General features: G+C 43.6%; 1 protein-coding gene and 2 pseudogenes across 2 annotated transcripts in view; 1 reads left to right on the forward strand and 2 right to left on the reverse strand.

Moving 5' to 3' along the window:
* The window catches only part of XYLB (xylulokinase), a 509,150-nt gene that overhangs the window by 386,444 nt on the left and 103,606 nt on the right, over positions 1-19,100 (reverse strand). For both annotated transcript variants that reach the window (XM_063921841.1, XM_063921840.1), the window contains exons 5-7: positions 18,257-18,343; positions 18,046-18,174; positions 15,711-15,776 (exon numbers count right to left, since the gene is read on the reverse strand). In XM_063921841.1, the coding sequence (XP_063777911.1) occupies positions 15,711-15,776; positions 18,046-18,174; positions 18,257-18,343 (282 nt within the window). The remainder of the gene's footprint in view (positions 1-15,710; positions 15,777-18,045; positions 18,175-18,256; positions 18,344-19,100) is intronic.
* LOC134930334 (5S ribosomal RNA) lies at positions 2,146-2,264 on the reverse strand (annotated as a pseudogene).
* Positions 9,123-9,241, forward strand: LOC134930335 (5S ribosomal RNA; annotated as a pseudogene).

The raw sequence follows: 19,100 nt of genomic DNA on the forward strand, positions 1-19,100 counted from the left end.
GAAAACCCTGATTTCAGGGCTATTATTGTCTGGTGGAAAAAAAGTCGATTTTGCCCTACATTTTGGGCGATCTCTGGGGCCAGCTGCCAAATTTTGTTCGGATTGCAAATCTTCTAAGATTGCCACCATTTCCATGTCCTCTATATTCAAATTGGGATCTCCCTCTGCCTCTTTCTGTCTGGAATTTCGATCACTAAAAAATTTCTTTAGAAGCAGTTTTCTCCCAAAGAGTCGTAAGTCCTTTTCCCACATAAACCGATCAAATGGTTTAGTGGGAGAGAAAGATAGCCCCTTACTCAGCACTTTCTTTTGTTCCGGGGAGATTGTTCTGTTAGATAGATTTATGATTTGTAAGTGATCAGTGGAGGGTGGATTCAACGTGCCTTCCTCTGTCGTTCCGGATATTTCGAGGTTCTGGGTATGTCCCAATTGCTTTCTCTTCCCCTGTCTCTTCTGCCTCCCCCTCCTTGTCGGTCTGTGTTTCGGTTTCTTCCTCTTGATCTCTGGCCTCGGCCTAAAAAATAGGGTGAGACTTCTTGATCATCTGTGTCATAGGTGGAATGCGTATCTCTTATTGGTTCGTTTACTGAGTCATCACTGGTGGATGACTCAAATTCTGAAAAGGTGGGATCCTCTGGTTGTCGTCTATCTCTGTTCCTAGTGGGTCTCACATTCCATCTGAAAATATTTCCCTGAGTGAAATCTTGTTTGTCCCTCTGGAGTTTATTTCTTTTTCGATCTCTAATTCCACTTTCATATAGTTCCAGGTCTTTTTTCAATTTTTCAAAAGCGGTCTGGAACGGGAGGTCTTTTTCACATTTTTCAAGATTTTTACCCAGTTCTTCTATCTCCTTCTCAACCTGATCAAGAATCAATGTGTCATGTTTGACCAATATGTGAAGGAGGTCACTGGAGCATTTTAGCAGAGCCGCCTCCCATTCAGTTTTGAGGTTGGTGGTTGCTAAGGGGAAAGACGGGAAAATTTTCGGTCTCAGACCTCTGGGTACTATTTTATATTTAATATAGTTCTGCAATGTGGTGGTATCCCAGGTTAGACGAATCCTCCTTTGTAGTGTTTTGTGAAGTCTGGACAGAGGGTTTTTCCAGTCTAATAGAGTCCGGTCAGGATCATCTGTATCGGAAAAGAGGTCCTCGAAACTTTCAGGATTCCCATGTCTTGATAATTCTGATTTGAGTGAGAAGGAGGTCATATCTAGGAGCGTGGTGTCCGGTGGATATTGGGGTGTATGTGTAGTGACCCAGAGAAAAAGGTTCTCTAATTGGTAATGCTGAATTCAAGGTTAATAACTTAACTGTGCTAGAATCGGAAGCTGACCGTATGGTCAGAAACAAAACGTATCTCACAAAGTAGAAATGATTCCGCACCAGTTCTAAGAGTTCAAAATTGAGTAATAAATAGTAATGGAGTACCAGAATACCTGTATGATATATACGAATAATTCGTGTTAGGATAAATGGTTCTGGTGGTGCACCCAGAGTCAGAGACAAACTAGCAAGGAAAATGGATTACAGAAGACTCTTGTGTGGGTGCACTCTTGTTTTAAATTTGTTAGTATGAAAAAATTAATACATAACTTTTATTAGTTCATTAATTTAAGAAAAAATCCACACTTAGGTTGTACACCACAAATGGTTGAATATAATAATACACATATATACAGTTCAGCCCACCAGTATCTCTGAGAAATACCATATATGATTATTGTGGCTGAGCAATCTCGAAAAGTTGGAGTGAGTATCATCCACCACCAACCATTAGATTTGGAAACGAGTGTTATTGCAAGGAAATGATCAGCAAAAAGATGATCAGCAAAAAAATATATAGAAATGTTCTGGTTAGTCTATGTTATTAGACTTCAGGAGGGATGTAGACACTCTGGCTCTACACCCTGATCCTATCCCACCAGCACAAGCTCTGCTTGTATTAATTAGACCTCCAGGGTCAATGGACCAAAAGATTTATCAGGAATATAGATCCTTCTGAGTATTGACCATGTCAAATCTTGTGACATGTCAGGGAAAACGGTACTTGGGAAAAGTAACGCAGATTGGTGGAGTAGACGAAAGAAATGATTGGAGGAAAATGTGGTGATCCTGCTGTTGGCTTAGAGTCGAGAAGGTCATGAATTACAACACCGGGTATTCTCTGGGGGTCACCCTCACAGATACTGACCCAGCCCACCACCGTTTTGCTTCCAAGATCGGACGAGATCGGGCTCTGTCGGTGGGGTATGGTAGTAATTAATTTGGCCTAGTATGGCCGACTCACCAATGAGAGTGCACCTAAACAAGAAATCACCACATTTTCCTCCAATCATTTCTTTCGTCTACTCCACCAATCTGCGTTACTTTTCCCAAGTACCGTTTTCCCTGACATGTCACAAGATTTGACATGGTCAATACTCAGAAGGATCTATATTCCTGATAAATCTTTTGGTCCATTGACCCTGGAGGTCTAATTAATACAAGCAGAGCTTGTGCTGGTGGGATAGGATCAGGGTGTAGAGCCAGAGTGTCTACATCCCTCCTGAAGTCTAATAACATAGACTAACCAGAACATTTCTATATATTTTTTTGCTGATCATCTTTTTGCTGATCATTTCCTTGCAATAACACTCGTTTCCAAATCTAATGGTTGGTGGTGGATGATACTCACTCCAACTTTTCGAGATTGCTCAGCCACAATAATCATATATGGTATTTCTCAGAGATACTGGTGGGCTGAACTGTATATATGTGTATTATTATATTCAACCATTTGTGGTGTACAACCTAAGTGTGGATTTTTTCTTAAATTAATGAACTAATAAAAGTTATGTATTAATTTTTTCATACTAACAAATTTAAAACAAGAGTGCACCCACACAAGAGTCTTCTGTAATCTATTTTCCTTGCTAGTTTGTCTCTGACTCTGGGTGCACCACCAGAACCATTTATCCTAACACGAATTATTCGTATATATCATACAGGTATTCTGGTACTCCATTACTATTTATTACTCAATTTTGAACTCTTAGAACTGGTGCGGAATCATTTCTACTTTGTGAGATACGTTTTGTTTCTGACCATACGGTCAGCTTCCGATTCTAGCACAGTTAAGTTATTAACCTTGAATTCAGCATTACCAATTAGAGAACCTTTTTCTCTGGGTCACTACACATACACCCCAATATCCACCGGACACCACGCTCCTAGATATGACCTCCTTCTCACTCAAATCAGAATTATCAAGACATAGGAATCCTGAAAGTTTCGAGGACCTCTTTTCCGATACAGATGATCCTGACCGGACTCTATTAGACTGGAAAAACCCTCTGTCCAGACTTCACAAAACACTACAAAGGAGGATTCGTCTAACCTGGGATACCACCACATAGCAGAACTATATTAAATATAAAATAGTACCCAGAGGTCTGAGACCGAAAATTTTCCCGTCTTTCCCCTTAGCAACCACCAACCTCAAAACTGAATGGGAGGCGGCTCTGATAAAATGCTCCAGTGACCTCCTTCACATATTGGTCAAACATGACACATTGATTCTTGATCAGGTTGAGAAGGAGATAGAAGAACTGGGTAAAAATCTTGAAAAATGGGAAAAAGACCTCCCGTTCCAGACCGCTTTTGAAAAATTGAAAAAAGACCTGGAACTATATGAAAGTGGAATTAGAGATCGAAAAAGAAATAAACTCCAGAGGGACAAACAAGATTTCACTCAGGGAAATATTTTCAGATGGAATGTGAGACCCACTAGGAACAGAGATAGACGACAACCAGAGGATCCCACCTTTTCAGAATTTGAGTCATCCACCAGTGATGACTCAGTAAACGAACCAATAAGAGATACGCATTCCACCTATGACACAGATGATCAAGAAGTCTCACCCTATTTTTTAGGCCGAGGCCAGAGATCAAGAGGAAGAAACCGAAACACAGACCGACAAGGAGGGGGAGGAAGAAGAGACAGGGGAAGAGAAAGCAATTGGGACATACCCAGAACCTCGAAATATCCGGAACGACAGAGGAAGGCACGTTGAATCCACCCTCCACTGATCACTTACAAATCATAAATCTATCTAACAGAACAATCTCCCCGGAACAAAAGAAAGTGCTGAGTAAGGGGCCATCTTTCTCTCCCACTAAACCATTTGATCGGTTTATGTGGGAAAAGGACTTACGACTCTTTGGGAGAAAACTGCTTCTAAAGAAATTTTTTAGTGATCGAAATTCCAGACAGAAAGAGGCAGAGGGAGATCCCAATTTGAATATAGAGGACATGGAAATGGTGGCAATCTTAGAAGATTTGCAATCCGAACAAAATTTGGCAGCTGGCCCCAGAGATCGCCCAAAATGTAGGGCAAAATCGACTTTTTTTCCACCAGACAATAATAGCCCTGAAATCAGGGTTTTCCTAGACATGGTTTCTAAAGAATTTGACCTGATCAAGCATCGGAGGGATCTGAAATATTACTACTTCCCCCAGAATTTGCCATATGATGAGAGGGAGGCTCTGAGAGAAATAAGCAAATGGACGGATGTGATAATTAAGCCATCAGACAAAGGGGGCAATATAGTACTCTGGCCGACAGACATGTATGTGACAGAAGCTTTGAGACAATTGAAACAAACAACTTGCTACAAAAGGTTACTCAGCAATCCAACCACTCGATTTCTGAATGAGTACACCAATCTCATTGGAGAGGCACTTTCGTTAGGTACTATTACTAAACAGGAACACGCCTACCTCGCAGTGAAAAACCCGAGAACACCAACTTTCTATCTTCTTCCCAAAACACATAAGGACCTAAAGAAACCCCCGGGAAGACCAATCATGTCGGGCAATGGAGGCCTCCTGGAACAACCGAGCCGTTTCTTGGATTTACATCTCCGAGAATACGTTCTACAATTACCCTCATACCTACGAGATACCTCAGATTTACTCCGGAAGATCCATGATATCACATTCGAGGACAGCTTTCTATTAGTGACCCTGGACGTTGAAGCCCTTTACACCAGTATTGAACATAAGGCTGGTCTGAATGCGACCAAGTTCTTTTTGGAAAACAATGAACGAGGAGAATTTGGGGACTTCCTGCACAGCTTACTTGCCTTCGTCTTGGAGAAGAATTATTTTACATTCCAGGAGCAATTTTACCTCCAAGTCAGGGGCACAGCTATGGGGGCAGCGTGTGCACCCACCTATGCGAACTTGTTTTTGGGCTGGTGGGAGCAGAAGTACGTCTTTACAGATACTAATGACCTATATACGGAACATGTCATGCTATGGCTTAGATATATAGACGACATTTTTATCATCTGGGACGGGGAGCAGAATCTCTTAATGGATTTTATCAGGCTTCTCAATAACAACGACCTTAATATAAGGCTTACATACACCATCAATCAGGAGAAAGTAGCCTTTCTGGACATTAATATCTATAAATCCACCACAGGCAGCCTGTCCACAGAACTCTTTCGAAAAGAGACATCTACCAACAGCTTGTTATTCCAAACCAGTGCACACTTCCCGCCAACGGTGGAAAATATACCGAAAGGAGAGTTCCTCAGACTCCGAAGAAACTGCTCCGAAGATGAAGTATTCAAACATAAGAGCCAGGAACTATCTCACCGCTTGCATGAGAGAGGGTACAGCAAAAGATCTCTGAAAAGAGCCTATAAAGAGACAACTAAGATATCAAGGAACACTCTTATCTTTTCAACTAAGACCCCTAATAAACCAGATGATAAGGTCAGGTTCATTGGAACATTTTGCCCAGAATGGAGAGAGATCAAAAAAGCAATTGAAAAACATCTTCCCATACTTCAACTTGACGAGACCCTAGCACCATGGATAGGCACCAATATTCAAATGAGTTGGAGGAGGTCAAAGAACATCAAAGACCTCCTTGTACGGAGTCATTTCCAATCCAGTACAATCGGGTCTCATACCTTGAAGGGCACTTTCCCATGTGGACATTGCAAAGCCTGTCCCCAGATAGCCAAAATAAACACAATAACAGATCGCTACGGTCAAGCGATATCTATCAAACAATTTTTTAACTGTAGCACACAAGGCCTGATCTACTGCATTGAATGTAGTTGTAATTTGAGGTATGTTGGAATGACGACCCGGAAATTTAAGGAGCGGATCCTGGAACATGTGGGAACCTGTCGGAATGCAGCCAGCGATCTCACACGAATGAGAAAACTGACATCGGTCGCCAGACATTTTCATTCCTGCCATACAGACTATCAAAAAGACCTTAGAGTCTTTGGCCTGGAAAAAGTCCAGTTAGGCATCAGAGGAGGGGACCTGACCAAGGAACTACTAAAGAAAGAAACAGAGTGGATATTCAAACTAAACACTTACAGACCAATGGGCCTGAATGAAAGCATTAATTATGGCGCTTTTCTTTAAAAATCTACCTTTCCAACAAACGGCAAAGGTGTTGGCCCAATTTCTGCATTTACCATCTCGCCTGGGATACTCCAAATTTTTCTCCTCCTTTTTAATTAGCAGGCAGCACATGCATATACCTGACCATACCCCTTAATCAGGTACTGACGACCCACCAGCAATATTCCCCCCCCCCTTTTTTAAAACCTATTCCCCTGTCCCTCCCCTCCCTCTCCTTCCCCCTCACCAGCCCTATCCGCACCATTTATCACACTTTCTTTTCACCTACCTCACTATCAACTTTTACCACACATAGACCACGGCCTACACACTTCATTCACCAGCGTTTTTAACCTATCTTATTTTGCCCCCCCTTTCCCCAATCATAGAACCCCCCCCCCCCCCTTTTAGGGTCCTTCACCATGCGCACACCCCCAATCAGTGGGGAGATTTGTAACCCCACATTCATCTATATCAGCGTGTATAACAACACACCTTATCCTACCATTTCCCTATCAAGGGTCAACATCACACCCCTCACACGATTTTTTCACCTTCACGGTGATTGTATCACCGGTTAACATTTGTCCATCCAGTTCCATTTTTGACCCACACTGATACCTCATATCACTCATACCACCATACCCTTATACTCCCACACTCACTCCCACCCGGACACAATAAAAGATTCCCCACCACCATCTAAATGTATAGTGGGTGGTGCCCCTTTCCACACATAGCCCTCGATCAGTTCTATCCCACTATCCTTCCTATGCCATATAGAACAGACCACAAATTCATGTTACACCAGTATGGCACACATACAGTGCACTATATGGGTATACTGTGCAATCTATACTATATAGGGCACACCTCGCACAATGAAACACACACAACACATTGTTATTTTAATTCATTTCATTTGATTCATTCATCCAAATGATTTTTCCCCCTTTTTTCTCCCCCCAATAATAGCAATAAATGCCATCATCCCCTATATGCACATTACCCAGCTTTACTCATCCATACCTAATTAATGCAGTGAACCCTGACCATAATAACAGGCCTACACCTAGTTTGTCCCAGCAACCAACTCGACAGCAGCCAGTAACATACGGCACAGACTTGCACTGAGAGTTTTAAAAACAGTCTCATTTGCCTGTCAGATCCAACGTCCCTTAAAACTCGGTTGCCGAGCGACGGGACGTTTTAATCTAGATGCCCGACCCGATTTGTGATTGAAGACTATGTCACCTAAACACAGCTGAGGATACTTTGTATCCCAGCAACCAGACGCCGGAAATCCTTACCGGACGTGACGTGGCGCAGCAGGGCTGAATGCCGAAAACATACTAGCAACTATCTCTGCGGCCGGAGTATATTTTCCACTGTACCAACGAGTATACTGGACTGACGAATACACCCTTGAAGAGCTACTTGAAAGCCTCTTCCTCGCCTTTTAAGATACCCGTATCAAGGTTCGATGCATAGGTTGCCTAGCAACCAGATATAACACGTCACTTCCGCTGATCACAGCGGAGACCGGAGAAAGCCCTCAGTCAATTAATTACATAACAGCCATTGGCTGATAACCGCTCATAGGGGTATTTAAACCCCAACTATCACATTAGACCAGCAGTATTGGAAGTGAACAAGCCCGCAGGACGGGTGAAACGCGTTTTCCAGCATATCAGCATTCCAGCACTTCAGCATGACCTATTCCAGCATTTCAGCATGAATCACGCTAACATCCATTAAGGACCAGAGGAAAAAACTTTGCATCTTGATACTCAGTGACCGACCCAGGGACCTGAGCAGGGACCTGTACCAACACCCCCCATTTCTTCCCCCCCCCCCCCCATCCCCCCCTCTTTCTGTTTATCTTCATTTGCCAACGTAGTAAATTGACATAATATATTACTATAGTAAAAATACTTAATATTCTTCTGTCTGTTACCTCCTCAATAGAACAGTGGCAAGTGTATTAATACCCAGGCAAGTGTATTTATATCCAGTCAACCATTGTTGCAGGGGGCCCGCCTACCCCCATTACCTGTTATACTGTCTATAAGGGTACTCCCAATATATCTGAAAATGTGGATTACCCCAATGCCTGTGCACCTTGTCTGATGTTACAGTAGCCTTGTATTAAGTGTCATATTTTGGCCCATTTAAAGATCCAGGCAGGAATATCACTATGCTCATCCGTCTTGCTGCAAGGTTTACCTAGCACTTACACATTGTGGCTTTGCAATATAGGTGTGAATAAGTGTGACAACTAGCATCTATCAGGATCTATGCACCAATTCTTATCATCTCTAATGAGATAGAGGCACTATCTAATATATCCATTGCCGGATAAATGGGTGTATAATTAATTAATATTTGTTTTTTGTTTTTTTGACAACATTTTGGTGTGACACCAAGCTGACATTTGTCACAATCTTCATTCTGCCTTCCTTCTTCCCCTTCCCCTCCCCATACATTTTCTCTCCCGCCTACTCTCTTTTTTCTTCATTCCTCCGGACTTTTCCTTCAATCCCTCATCTTTTCATTTTCTCTACATTTCTGCGGACTCTCATCTATGATCCACAGGTATATCCTGTGCCTAACATAGACAGCAGATCCGCCCCTTTTCCCTATATTTCTCTCCTCAGTCTTGTTTAGGTGCACTCTCATTGGTGAGTCGGCCATACTAGGCCAAATTAATTACTACCATACCCCACCGACAGAGCCCGATCTCGTCCGATCTTGGAAGCAAAACGGTGGTGGGCTGGGTCAGTATCTGTGAGGGTGACCCCCAGAGAATACCCGGTGTTGTAATTCATGACCTTCTCGACTCTAAGCCAACAGCAGGATCACCACATTTTCCTCCAATCATTTCTTTCGTCTACTCCACCAATCTGCGTTACTTTTCCCAAGTACCGTTTTCCCTGACATGTCACAAGATTTGACATGGTCAATACTCAGAAGGATCTATATTCCTGATAAATCTTTTGGTCCATTGACCCTGGAGGTCTAATTAATACAAGCAGAGCTTGTGCTGGTGGGATAGGATCAGGGTGTAGAGCCAGAGTGTCTACATCCCTCCTGAAGTCTAATAACATAGACTAACCAGAACATTTCTATATATTTTTTTGCTGATCATCTTTTTGCTGATCATTTCCTTGCAATAACACTCGTTTCCAAATCTAATGGTTGGTGGTGGATGATACTCACTCCAACTTTTCGAGATTGCTCAGCCACAATAATCATATATGGTATTTCTCAGAGATACTGGTGGGCTGAACTGTATATATGTGTATTATTATATTCAACCATTTGTGGTGTACAACCTAAGTGTGGATTTTTTCTTAAATTAATGAACTAATAAAAGTTATGTATTAATTTTTTCATACTAACAAATTTAAAACAAGAGTGCACCCACACAAGAGTCTTCTGTAATCCATTTTCCGACACACATCTAGCAGAAGCTAAGGCCAACAAAGTGATAGCCTTCCACGTGAGAAACTTGACCTCAACCTCCTGGAGAGGCTCGAACCAATCCGATTGAAGGAACTGTAACACCGCGTTAAAATCCCAGGGTGCTGTAGGTGGCACAAAGGGAGGTTGGATGTGCAGAACCCCTTTTAAGAAAGTCTGAACCTCAGGAAGGGAAGCCAGTTGTTTCTGGAAGAAAATGGATAAGGCCGAAATCTGGACCTTCACGGATCCTAAGCGCAGGCCCATATCCACACCTACTTCCAGGAAGAGGAGAAACCGTCCCAGTTGAAATTCCACCGTAGGAAACTTCTTGGATTCACACCAAGATACATACTTTTTCCAAATGCGATGGTAATGCTTAGACGTTACTCCTTTCCTAGTCTGAATCAGGGTAGGAATAACCTTGTTCAGAATGCCCTTCCGAGCTAATATCTCGTGTTAAACCTCCATGCCGTCAAATGTAGCCGCGGTAAGTCTTCATAAGCGAGCGGCCCCTGTTGCAGAAGGTACTCCTGGAGAGGAAGAGGCCTCGGATCTTCCAGTAGTAGATCCAGAAGACCTGCGTACCAAGCCCTTCTTGGCCAGTCCGGAGCAATGAGGATTGCCTGAACTCTTGTTCTCCTTTATGAGCTTTAAAATCCTTGGAATGAGAGGAAGTGGAGGAAACACGTACACTGACTGGAATGACTGGAACACCCACGGAATTACCAGGGCTTGTGGGTCTCTGGACCTGGAACAATACCTCCAAAGCTTTTTGTTGAGACGGGAGGCCATCATGTCTATTTGAGGTACACCCCAAAGAGTTGTCGCTTCCGTGAACACCTCCGGAAGGAGGCCCCACCCTCCCGGATGGAGATCGTGTCTGCTGAGGAAGTCCGCTTCCCAGTTGTTCACTCCCGGAATGGAGATTGCTGACAGCGCCAGCGCGTGCCTTTCTGCCCAGAGGAGGATTCTTTTTACCTCTGACATTGCAACTCTGCTCTTCGTTCCGCCCTGTCGGTTTATGTAAGCCACCGTCGTTACATTGTCCGACTGCACCTGAATGGCCCGATCTTGTAGAAGATGTGCCGCTTGTAGAAGACCGTTGTACATGACCCTTAGTTTCAGAATGTTGATTGGAAGAATGGATTCCAGCCTTGACCATCTTCCTTGGAAGGTTTCCCCTTGGGTGACTGTGCCCCAACCTCTGAGACTTGCATCCTGCGGCCCTCTAGATGGTGCGACAAATGTATCCACCACAATCCTGGCTTGGGGTGATAGACGTATCCTCTGGTGCATGTGCAGATGAGGTCCCGACCACATGTCCAGGAGATCTAGTTGGAAGGACCGTGCATGAAATCTTCCATACTGAAGAGCCTCGTAGGAGGCAACCATCTTCCCCAGAAGGCGAATGCACTGATGAACCGATACCCGGGTAGGCTTCAAGACATCCTGGACCATACTTTGGATCACCAACACTTCTGTGTCGAAAATCAACCCCAGGAAAGACAATCTCCTTGTCAGCTCCAAATGTGATTTTGGAAGATTCAGGATCCATCCATGTTGCCTGAGCAGTCGAGTCGCAAGAGCAATGAACTGCAACAACCTCTCCCTGGAAGATGCCTTTATCAGCAGATCGTCTAGGTAAGGAATTATATTCATCCCCTGCCTGCAGAGGAGAATCATTATCTCTGCCATTACCTTGGTAAATACCCTTGGTGCTGTGGAGAGGCCGAACGGCGGCACCTGGAACTGATAGTGACAGTCCAACAGCGCAAATCTGAGATAAGCCTGGTGTGGTGGCCAAATTGGGATATGGAGGTACGCATCCTTGATGTCCAAGGACACCAGAAACTCTCCCTCCTCCAGCCCTGAGATCACCGCTCTCAGAGACTCCATTTTGAACTTGAATTCCCTTAGATAAGGGTTTAGCGACTTCAGGTTCAAAATCGGCCTGACCGAACCATCCGGTTTCGGTACCACAAACAGGTTTGAATAGTAACCCTGGTTTACCAGATGAGGTGGAACAGGAACAATTATATCTGACCTTTCCAATTTGTGAATGGCGTCCTGAAGGATAGCCCTGTCTGTCAGCAAAGCTGGCAGGCCTGATTTGAAGAACCTGTGGGGTGGGAGCTCCTGAAACTCCAGTCTGTACCCCTGGGACACAATATCCAGTACCCAGGGATCCAGACCGGACGACACCCAGACGTGACTGAAACGTCTTAGCCTCGCTCCCACATGCCCGTTCTCCAGGCAGGGAGGTCCACCATCATGCTGAGGATTTTGAGGACACAGAGGCAGATTTCTGGTCTTGGGAACCTGCAGGTGCCGTTTTTTGGGGATTTTGCTCGCCCACCTCAGAAGAAAGTGGTAGGAATCTTGGACTTTTTAGCTTTGGCAGACCGAGAGAACTGCACAGAGGACGTAGAAAAAGGTTTCTTCGTCGTCTGAGAGGATGAGGGAAGAAAGATTGACTTACCAGCGGTTGCCGTGGAGATCCACACATCCAATGCCTCCCCAAATAGAGCCTGACCCGCGAACGGCAGGTTCTCCACACTTCTCCTGGATTCCGCGTCTGCAGACCATTGGCGTAGCCAGAGACACCTGCGTGCTGAAACAGCCATGGACGATGTCCTTGCAGTCAGATTACCCAGGTCTTTCATGGCCTCCACCATGAAACCCGCAGAATCCTGTATGTTATGTAAAAACAAATCAATGTCACTTCTATCCATAGAATCTAAGTCCTCTAGTAATGTGCCTGACCACTTAACTATGGCTTTAGAAATCCATGTACAGGCAATAGTGGGCCTTAATGCCACTCCTGAAGCAGTGTATATGGATTTGAGTGTAGTTTCAATTTTGTGATCAGCTGGTTCTTTCAAAGTGGTAGACCCAGGGACAGGTAAAACCACCTTTTTAGACAGACAATCTAGATACAGAGGCATCTACTATAGGTGTGGTTTTCCACTTTTTCCTATCATCCTCAGGGAAAGGAAAAGCCACAAGAACCGTCTTTTGGATCTGGATTTTTGTCTCTGGATTTTCCTAGGATTTTGCTAATAAGGCGTTTAATTCCTTAGACGCCGGGAAGGTCAGGGAGACTTTCTTATTGTCTATAAAGTAAGCCTCCTCCACCTGTTCCGGAGGTTTGTCAGTAATGTGTAACACATCCCTAATGGCCTCAATCATGAGTTGCACCCCTCATGCCAGGGAAGGCTCTCCCCCCCCCCCCCCTCCCGCATATCCGCATCACCTTCTGCCGTGTCAGAGTCGGTGTCCGTGTGGATCTGCATAATCTGAGCAAGCGCATGTTTCTTGGATACACCAGGGGATTTTGAGGTAGTGGGGACAGAAACAGACAAAACCTCCACAGATTGTTTTAAAATCTGTGATTCAGTCTCATAATGTGCAATCCTAGTGGAAATCTGGGATATCATGCCCTTAATAGAAGCCACCCACTGGGGCTCGGATTCGGAAGGCTGAGACAAAATATTACATTCCTGAGTACATGGAATGGATTCCTCTGGAGAAGATACATATTCTGCCGCACAAGACACAGAGTCCCAGGACATGGTTATGTGAGAATTTGCATACACACACACACACACACACACACACAGGAAAATGTCAGACACAGTTTCTCCAAAGTACCTTCAGAGAAACATAGACATTGAAGCCAGCACACACAGCGCCCCAGTATGCAGTGACAGAGTAACTGCCTGGTGCTGACTGTGTCCCCTCAATAGATTACACAGTAAATTACAGTCTCCCCACCCCTTCTACAATGCCCTGTTACCACACAGGATAGCTGGAGTCGTGTGGAGGGTCAGCGTTTCCTGTCAGCGTCTCTCAGTGATGAACTGCAGGAAGAAAATGGCACTGGTGAGCTGCTGAGTCCGTCCTGAGGAGAAGCTCAGCCCCCAAATATGGCGCATCTTCCCGCACTTTACTGGATTATACTGGCCAGAGATATTATAAACTAGCAGCAGAACTAACGCCCCTGATAGTAGAAATGACCAGTTTTGAGTATTTGTGCTGGCCCAGGGCGCCCCTCACCGCTGCACCTGATGTACCACTGAGCCTTCCAGAGCGCAGTGTCAGTACTGCGCTCCCACACTGTTGCCACCATTCACACCGGCTCTCCGCTTGTTGGGTCACCGGTGTCACACTCACCACTGCGATCTTCTGGCTCTGTTAGGGGGTGGCAGCAAGCTGCAGGAGTGAGCGGTCGCCTCGGGGGCATCACCCTCAGGAGCTTAATGTCCTGTCAGCGGAGATAGTGGCCATTAACCTCTGAGGGTTGGACACTACTTCCCCCCTAAGTCCCACGAAGCAGGGAGGCTGTTGCCTGCAGCCTCCCTGTGCCTAACATCTTAAAAAAAACATAAAACCAGAAAAGCTCTAGGAGCTCCCCTAGCTGTGGCCCGCTCCATCAGGCACATTTTCTAAACTGAGTCTGGTAGGAGGAACATAGAGGGTCGAGCCAGCCCACACTATCAAAGTCTTAAAGTGCCCATGGCTCCTGGTGGACCCATCTATACCCCATGGTAATAATATGGACCCCAGCATCCTCTAGGACATAAGAGGGGAAAAAAACATCGACAAAATAATAATCAATCAACATCGACCCAAATCGACTTTTAATACATATACCCGTAAATTTTCAATAATTTTGTGTTTATTGTATTAGATTTAACTTGTAGGAGAAAGTGCCAGGAGCAGAAGTTTCATACTCAATGACAGTCAGAAGAGTGAGTGGATGGGTTGGAGAATAAGGTATATGTAGCTGTGACACTGGAAATGCGATTTTCACCACATTGCAAAATGGATGCGCTAAATTGTGCACTTAAAAGTAATGCGCTCTACACACTGGGCGATAACACTGTAAGATATGAACGATCTCGTTCATTATTGAACGAGATAACGTTCATAACCGTCAGTGTGGAGGCACCAGCGATGAACGATGCGCGGCCCCGCGCTCGTTCATCGCTGATGCCGCGTCGGCTGTGCATGCAGGCCAATATGGACGAGATCGTCCATATTTGCCTGCATGTCTACAGAGCCGAGTGATGAAGGGGGAGTGTAGGGCCCATAAGGAACTAGCTTTCACCCTGCTCTATGGTTTTGCAACAATGTAAGTATTTTTTGCACAATGGCAATGCATAATGGTAGCCCATACTCAACCCCATAAAACACAGCAGAGAACATCCATTAACATGTTTTTTTCACACTTCTGCCTGTTCAAAAAACTTCTCCCCAAATGAGGACATCCTGCTCCCTAGTGGTATGCTAGATGCTCTTTTACAAATCGAGACACAAAGCAGGTTGCCTAAATTACAGTATTTATTATCATTAGTTTATTCTTGCACAGGCATTTATCCTGTTGGTAAATGTATTTCTTGTTATCCTAGAGCAGTGTTTCTCAAATCCAGTCCTTCAGGGACAGCTGCAGTAACTGCAAGTTGTCCAGGTGTTTGGGCAGAATCACAAGCACAATAATAAGAACAACCTGCGGATCTTTAAAAATGTGTCAGTGGATAATTAATACACCTGGGATCCAGCTTAGAGATTGGAAAACATGAACTGCTAGTGGACTGCATTTGAGAAAACTGTTCTAGAACATGCCTCATTGGAAAGTGAAAATTAATGCAATTCCTAATACACAAAATATGTTTCCACTCTTATATTTGTATATTCAATGGACCTCCGTTGTAATAGTATTATTATTTGTATTATAATAACATATTTCTATAGAACACTAATATCCAGCAGCTACATATAAAGTTGTAAGATTGGTTTACTTAACAGATTTATGCAAACATGAACTTACCTCGGTTTCTAAGTATTCTCTTGGTTTCTGTTTATATATTTTAGCAATTTGATTACCTGTAAAACGCTGAAAATTATTGCAGAATAAATTGTCAGAAATTGTTCTGGATAACAAAGAGAAAGTAAAATCAAACAAAAATGGTGCAATGAAAGGGCTGGCTAATATTGAAAAGGCCTTCATTTTAACCTGCAGCTTGTTTCACAGAAACAGAGGAGCTTGGAAAAAATAGCTTCAATGCTGCAGGGCACAAATAAAGGGAACATGAACTTTAACATTTATAGCATACCTCCCAACATGACCCTGTCCAGGAGGGACACAATGCTCTGCTTCTGGACTTTTTTCTTAATTTATGATTGCCATCACCTGTGTTGAACAGGTTCATGGATAAGAAAGTTGTTTCAGCACAGGTGATGGCAATCATACAGTGGGCGGGATGTACTAAGCGGAAAATGCGGTAAACCCCCTGTTTACCGCATTTTCCTGATGTACTATCCCCCGGCCGCCAGGTCAGCGCCGCGGCGGGGTTTGCCAGCTTTAGCTGGCGATAGTCCATAGAAGCCTATGGGCTTCTCTCTGCGGCGCTGTGTGAGGGATCCGATCGGATCCCTCCCAGCATGCCCTGCGGCCGCCCCCATCACCCCGCGCATGCGCAGACTGACTTCTGGGGCCGAATCCCGGAAGTCAGGCTGCCGCTGTGCATCGCGGAGGACAGCTCTTATCGGAAGAGCTGTCCTCCGCAATGCTGATCGCATATGTTAGTACATATGCGATCAGCATCGTGGCGATGGGCGGCGATGTACATTAGTACATCCCGCCCAGTAAGAGGGAAGTCCAGGAGCAGAGCATTCTGTCCCTCCTGGAGAGGGTCATGTTGGGAGGTATGTTTAAAGGGGGGTGCTCTTTACAAGATGATTACATACTGTATGCAATCCTGCCACTTTACCTTTAAGGCGAACATCAGCATCTTTATCAGTCACTTTCCTTTGAGACATTTTTGAAACTGATGTAAATAAGCCATACTTGCCTACCTGACCCTCTCCATGAGGGAGAAAATGCTCTGTTCCTGGACTTTCCTGGTAATGTATGATTGCCATCACCTTTGGTGAGCTAGTTAATTGATAAGAATGGTGTTTCACCACAGGTGATGACAATCATACACTACCAGGAAAGTCCAGGAACAGAGCATTTTCTCCCTCATGGAGAGGGTCAGGTAGGCAAGTATGAAATAAGTGTGTCTACTCAAGTAAGAAAACAAAGCAAAAAGTCTGATTTCCGTTTGCGCAATATTTCAACAATGACCCCATTGTTTTGTTCATATATTTCCATTTATTAATACAACCGAAATATCCATGTTACCAAAATTTAGGTAATCCACAGCAAATCCATGTTTTGCCATTTTCATTCTGATGTCAATCACAAGCTCTCACATTTTGAAAGCACTATCTACATGTTACCAGTAGGTGGCAATCTTTGATCTACTCATTTACAAAGAACGTACAAATCTAATATGTGTAATTGCAAGCAACAAACGTTTTACTGTTATATATTAGTGACTGTTAGATAATTCCCTATGGAAGTATTTTTTTTAAGAGAAGAAACAAAGGCTAAGATATCATTAGCTTTTTCTTCGCTATGCACTGAGGTTAGAATACGTAATACAATTGCTAGTGACGCACCATTAACTTCTGCCACCAGTTTCTGAACCAATAAAATCATAGACAAGTATATCACATGATTTGTACGTGTCATTTTGCAGCAACTTTATTTGGCTTGTCTTTTATTCCTAGCACTAGTATTTATACTTGAAACTACTGCATCATCTGTGGGAACACCTAATGTAATCAACTGTGAGATTCAGGTATGAGCGAGAGTTGAGTTAGCTGATATATTTAAAGGGGCAATAATTAAAAATGCCAAACCTTGTTGGTTTTTGACTATTAAATCACTACCATATGGCTGGAACAGTACCCGCGCCTACATCTTTGGGGTCTATTTACGAAGCCTTGAACAGAGATAAAGTACCAGTCAATCAGCCCCTAACTGCCACTTTTCAAACAAAGCCTGTGACATGGCAGTTAAGAGCTGATTGGCTGGCACTTTATCTCCGTCCACTTTATCTCCGTTCAAGGCTTAGTAAATCTCCGTTCACAAAGTAGGATAGATCTGCAACGGTAAGCCTCCTTTTCTCTCCGTAGTAGTAGTATTGTGTCTATATGACACCAAGTTTATTTTTGGAGTTCAAATCTTTGTACTGTATCTCTGGATTTCCAAAACATCACGTCATTTCAACTACACTTAAAATGTTTTGGATATGTAAATTCTGCTAAATCATTACCTCATAAGCCCGGGATCCCGTAATATTAGCCAATACTTGTGGACCACCAACAGATTTTTCAAGATGGTCACATTCAGCCCTTGTACTAGAGTCCATCCAGACAGGGCTGTCACTGACAGAAAAACAAGACTGGAAAAATAAACACTTCCATTAATTAATAAGTTTGAATAAATGAGTAATAATATTGATAACACAGGGTAGGACAACTAACCTGCAACACCACGTGCAGTGGCAGCTCAGGTGGTAAATTAGATAAGACTGCCCTGAAGCCTTCTCTCCAATAAACACTGCCATGTTGCTGTAACATGATATGTAGAAAGGAAGAAAACACAACGTAATATTCCCAGAACGCAATAAACAAGGTTTGATGTATAGTCTATCATATTATACTGACATTGATGCGCTATCTACAGTGCTGTACAAATGGAATCTCTATTAATGGTCCAACCTCAATTACTTTAACATGCAATGAAATACATCTTTGGTGATTACTGTACTGATGCATTTTATTGCCTCAGAAATGTTGAATGTGCTTGAAAACAAATTGAATATCCAGATTAGTGGATATCTGCATATTGCAGGTTTAACTTGTGCTCTTCATGTCTATTCTTTGTTAGTATCTATTTGATTATGACAATTTACAACATAATTACTAAGGGGTCTGTTTACTAAGCCTTGGATGGAGATAAAGTGAATGGAGATAAAGTACCAGCCAATCAGCTCATAACTGTCATTTTTTAAAACACAGCCTGTGACATGGCAGTTAGGAGCCGATTGGTTGGTACTTTATCTCCGTCGACTTTATCTCCATCCAAGGCTTAGTAAATAGACCCCTTAGTTTATAAAGAATTTATTCAGTGTTTAGTCAGACATTATACCAATGTTGTTCCTCTTACGTCCTACATTCTACAGCAGTAATGTCACCAGTGTCCTGGTGACGACTCGTCTTCAGATTGGCTTATATAAAATGGCTGCACTCACATGGGATAATCTAAAGGCCCCCATCCACTAGTCCAATTTGGGCAGTTTTCTTCAGATTTCGACGCATCTGACCG

Source organism: Pseudophryne corroboree, chromosome 5, assembly GCF_028390025.1.
Source record: "Pseudophryne corroboree isolate aPseCor3 chromosome 5, aPseCor3.hap2, whole genome shotgun sequence".
In the NCBI taxonomy this organism is placed as follows: Eukaryota; Metazoa; Chordata; class Amphibia; order Anura; family Myobatrachidae; genus Pseudophryne; species Pseudophryne corroboree.